The 4,638-nt window shown below is 50.4% G+C and overlaps 1 protein-coding gene across 1 annotated transcript; it reads left to right on the plus strand.

Moving 5' to 3' along the window:
- The first annotated feature begins 2,959 nt into the window (after positions 1 to 2,959).
- Positions 2,960 to 4,425, plus strand: LOC119335425 (GDSL esterase/lipase At1g74460-like). Its single transcript, XM_037607561.1, has 2 exons — positions 2,960 to 3,382; positions 3,499 to 4,425. Exons 1-2 carry the CDS (start codon positions 3,017 to 3,019, stop codon positions 4,198 to 4,200), a joined length of 1,068 nt encoding a protein of 355 aa, XP_037463458.1. The 5' UTR covers positions 2,960 to 3,016; the 3' UTR covers positions 4,201 to 4,425.
- The last annotated feature ends 213 nt before the right edge of the window (positions 4,426 to 4,638 follow it).

The raw sequence follows: 4,638 nt of genomic DNA on the forward strand, positions 1-4,638 counted from the left end.
TTGTGAAGGGAGAGGAAAGTCCGGCTGCTGTGAATGATACATTGCTGGTATTGATCCCAAAGGTATAGAATCCAATGTTGCTATCTCAGTTTCGCCCAATAAGCCTGTGTAATGTTTTTTATAAGATAGCCTCGAAGGTGTTGGCAAACTGCCTGAAAATTATTCTCCCGGAGATTATATCACATGAGTAGTCGACATTCGTTCCTGGAAGGCTGATTACTGACAACATAATCTCAGCATATGAGTGTTTGCATTTTATGAAATGGAAGAGGTCAAAGAACAATGTTTATGCTGCACTAAAACTTGACATGATGAAGGCATATGACCGCGTGGAGTGGTCTTATTTGAAGTCAATCATGGAGAAACTGGGTTTTGCTACACCTTGGGTGACTGTTGTGATGAATATGGTGAGCTCAGTATCTTTTTCTGTTATGTTTAATGGTGTGAAGTCAGAAGAATTTAAACTCACAAGAGGTATTCGACAGGGAGATCCAATCTCTCCTTACCTTTTCTTGTTAGCAGCAGGGGGCCTTTCGTGCCTCTTAAACTCTCAAAATGAATCATCCCAGCTCAGCGGCATTAAGGTGGCACCGTCGGCACCGGCGGTGAATCATCTTTTATTCGTGGATGATAGCCTGTTGTTTTTCAGGGCAAGTGTTGATGGAGCAGAGGAAGTTTCAAACCTATTGAATACTTATTGCATGGCATCAGGACAGAGAATAAACAAGGAAAAATCATCCATCTTTTTCAGTAAGGGCTGCCCAGAGATAGTGTGTGATGCTGTCAAGGGTTTTCTGCAAGTCCATAATGAGTCTTTGAGTGACAGATACCTAGGCATGCCAACTGATGTGGGCCACTCAAAGAAGGGGACGTTTAAGTATTTGAGTGACAGGGTGTGGGACAAGGTGAAGGGTTGGATGAGCAAATGCCTTTCAACTGGTGGCAAAGATGTTCTTATCAAATCAGTAGCACAAGCCATTCGGTTTTTTTGATGTCATGCTTCAAGCTTCCAAGGGGACTGTGTGATCACATCAAGTCTATTATCAAGAAATTCTGGTGGGGATGTAAGCAAGGTGAGCGCAAGCCGGCATGGGTTTCTTGGGATGTCATGACCCGGCCAAAGCATTTGGGTGGTCTTGGATTCAGGGACCTCGAGATTTTTAACTTGGCTTTACTTGCAAGACAAGCATGGAGGCTTCTCCAGGAACCAGCAAGCCTAAGTGCTAGAATCCTTAAAGCTGTGTACTACCCGGACAGGTCAATCCTTAATGCGGAGTTAGGGACGATACCATCTTAGATTTGGGGTGCTATTTTGGAGGGAAGGGATTTATTACAGCAAGGCATTATAAGGCGGATTGGTAATGGACAGACGACAGATATTTGGGTTGATAACTGGATACCGAAGGAGATGACACCACGCCCGATCACGTCGCTAGTGGCGAACCCTCCAAGGTACGTGTCGGAGCTCTTGATCCTGGCGACTGCATCATGGAATGAGGACTTGATCCGCAATGTCTTCCTGCCAATCGACGCCAATGCCATACTGAAGATCCTTGTATGCACACGCAACATATCAGATTTTTGGGCGTGGCATCCAGAGAAGAAGGGCAACTTCACTGTTAGTTCGGCCTACAGATTTCTTCAAAAAACGAAGTTACAAAGGGAGGAGTCGCTTGAAGGAAGGAGTGGGTCCTCCAATGGCGAACAAGAGGAACGGTCATGGAGTTCGTTATGGAAGTTACAGGTGCCGTCGAAGGTAAGGATTTTCTTTGGAGGCTCGCTCATCACTCGCTACCAACGACGGACACTTTGCATAGACGAAACATGGTGGTACAGGCTACATGTCCGCTATGTGGCTGCGTTGATTCATGGAGGCATGCGCTGGTGTCATGCACGATGTCACGCTGCGTTTGGGCTCTATCGGATGATGTACTTGTCTCCCAAATGTCTGAGAATTTGGAAGGTAACGCGCGGATTTGGTTATTCCAACTGAATGAATCCCTGGACCATGCAAGCTTCACGAGGCTGGTAATTACACTATGGTCTATCTGGTTTGCAAGGAGGAAGGCTATATATGAATCAATTTTCCAGAGTCCACAACAGACCGCATCCTTTGTGAATAATTACATTGACGAGCTGAGCCAGATACATGCGAGGAAGGAACATGAAATAACACAAAGGGTGGCGGTGGTACGACAGAAGAGGTGGCTTCCACCTCCGAGTGGTATGGTAAAGGTGAATGTGGACGGAGCAGTGGCCAGGTCTCGGCGTGGAGGGGCTTCTCAGGACAGCCAATATTTGGGTTCATCGGCGGTTGTTTTTCATGGAATCAATGATCCGATGATGCTCGAGACTTATGCTTGCAAAAAAGCGCTGGCTTTGGCAGAAGACCTTGCGACAATGAACATATGTGTGGCATCGGATTGCCAAGAAATGGTCAATGATATTAACAGAGGGACAGGAGGCCCCAACGCTGCTCTTATACATGAATAATGCTTCGGTGTAATAGTTTTAATTCATACTCTTTTATTCATGAGCGTAGGAATCACAATTATGAGGCTCATAATCTTGCCAAGTTTGCTTGTACTCTAGGACTAGGTAGACATGTGTGGTTGGGCAACCCTCGTGACCCAAACCTTGTACTATGTCACTTGTTTTCAATGAATAAAGTTGGGCGAGAGTTCTAAAAAAAAAGGAAGGACTGACCCCCAAAAATCAGTCGATTGACCCGTAGCTAGTCCCAAATATTTTGTATGCGAGGAGGAACACCTGCCACCGGCTGACATCCGCCACATCAGTAAACGACCAGGTTAGGCCAACTCCTCCGCTTGCCACCGAATTAAGCTTGCTGAAAAGTTCCCCTCCCCACGCTTCGCAGGTAGGTAGGTGCATCCATCCCCAACTCCCCGGCGGGGCCGCACACCCCCATCTCTATAATATGCAAATCCAATCCATTCCTGATCAACCAGGACTTGATTAGTAGACCTGAACAAGCACGTGCTCGCCGATCAACGAGATGGGCTGTGAGAGGACGCCGCTGGGCATTGCTCTGGCACTGGCCCTGCTCCTGGGCCTCGCCCACGGCGACGTGGTGCAGTTCATCTTCGGCGACTCGCTGTCGGACGTGGGCAACAACAACTACCTGACCAAGAGCCTCGCGCGCGCGGCGCTGCCGTGGTACGGCATCGACTTCGGGAGCGGCATGCCCAACGGCAGGTTCTGCAACGGCCGCACCGTCGCGGACATCATCGGCGACAAGATGGGCCTCCCGCGGCCGCCGGCGTTCCTGGACCCGTCGGTGGACGAGACCGTCATCGCCAAGAGCGGCCTCAACTACGCGTCCGGCGGCGGCGGCATCCTCAACGAGACGTCGTCCCTCTTCGTAAGACACCCATCCATCACTTCACCAACTTCTCGTAGACACCATGGTGTCATGCGAGAACGCTACGGTTTGATCATCTGACCGAGACCCGTGGCGATTGCGTGCATGCATTGCAGATCCAGAGGTTCTCGCTGTACAAGCAGATCGAGCTGTTCCAGGGGACGCAGGCGTTCATGCGGGAGAAGATCGGGCAGGCGGCGGCGGACAAGCTGTTCGGCGAGGCCTACTACGTGGTGGCCATGGGCGCCAACGACTTCATCAACAACTACCTGCTCCCCGTCTACTCCGACTCGTGGACCTACAACGGCGACACCTTCGTCAAGTACATGGTCACCACCCTGGAGGCCCAGCTCCGGCTCCTCCACGGGCTGGGCGCGCGGCGGGTCACCTTCTTCGGGCTGGGGCCCATGGGCTGCATCCCGTTGCAGCGGCTCCTGCAGAGGTCCTCCACGGCGTGCCAGGAGTCCACCAACAAGCTCGCCCTCAGCTTCAACAAGCAGGCCGGCGCGGTGATCAAGCAGCTGGCGGCGTCGCTGCCCAACGCGACGTTCCAGTTCGGGGACGTGTACGACTACTTCCAGGACATCATCGACCGGCCCTACATGCACGGCTTCAACAACTCCCACGCGCCCTGCTGCACGCTGGGCAAGGTGCGGCCCACGCTGACGTGCACCCCGCTCTCCACGCTCTGCAAGGACCGCAGCAAGTACGTGTTCTGGGACGAGTACCACCCCACCGACAGGGCCAACGAGCTTATCGCGCTCGAGACGCTCAAGAGGCTCAACATCACCGTCGTTGCCAACACCACCTCCAGCTAGCCTGCCTGCCACGGACGCCGCTCACCAAGATGCATACGCTTACACATGCATTCGGCGCTGTCGTGTCTTGTCTTAATTATGCTGTATGTGCTTCGATTGTAACCAAATTAGGATGATGGTGTCCAAGGAATGGGATGGAGAATGGATGCATGCATGTACGTGTCCTGGATATGAAATTTTTTGAGTCTGAGAGAACAGCAAGCAAGGATCATGCATCTATCTTAACTCTTAAGAGACCACTATTAAGACGTTGATGTTCTATTGGCATGTGAAATTTCAAGTTCAAACACGCGCGGTACCATTAACGAGCTATGGAAAAACAAATTCAGCCATAAATTGTGACGTTTACTGTTTGATACTATTCATTGCTGCTTTTGTCTTTTTCGTACCTCGTTAATGGTAATGTATTTGAATTTGAAAATTTCACATACTAATAGA

This window comes from Triticum dicoccoides, chromosome 7B, assembly GCF_002162155.2.
Source record: "Triticum dicoccoides isolate Atlit2015 ecotype Zavitan chromosome 7B, WEW_v2.0, whole genome shotgun sequence".
Lineage (NCBI taxonomy): Eukaryota > Viridiplantae > Streptophyta > Magnoliopsida > Poales > Poaceae > Triticum > Triticum dicoccoides.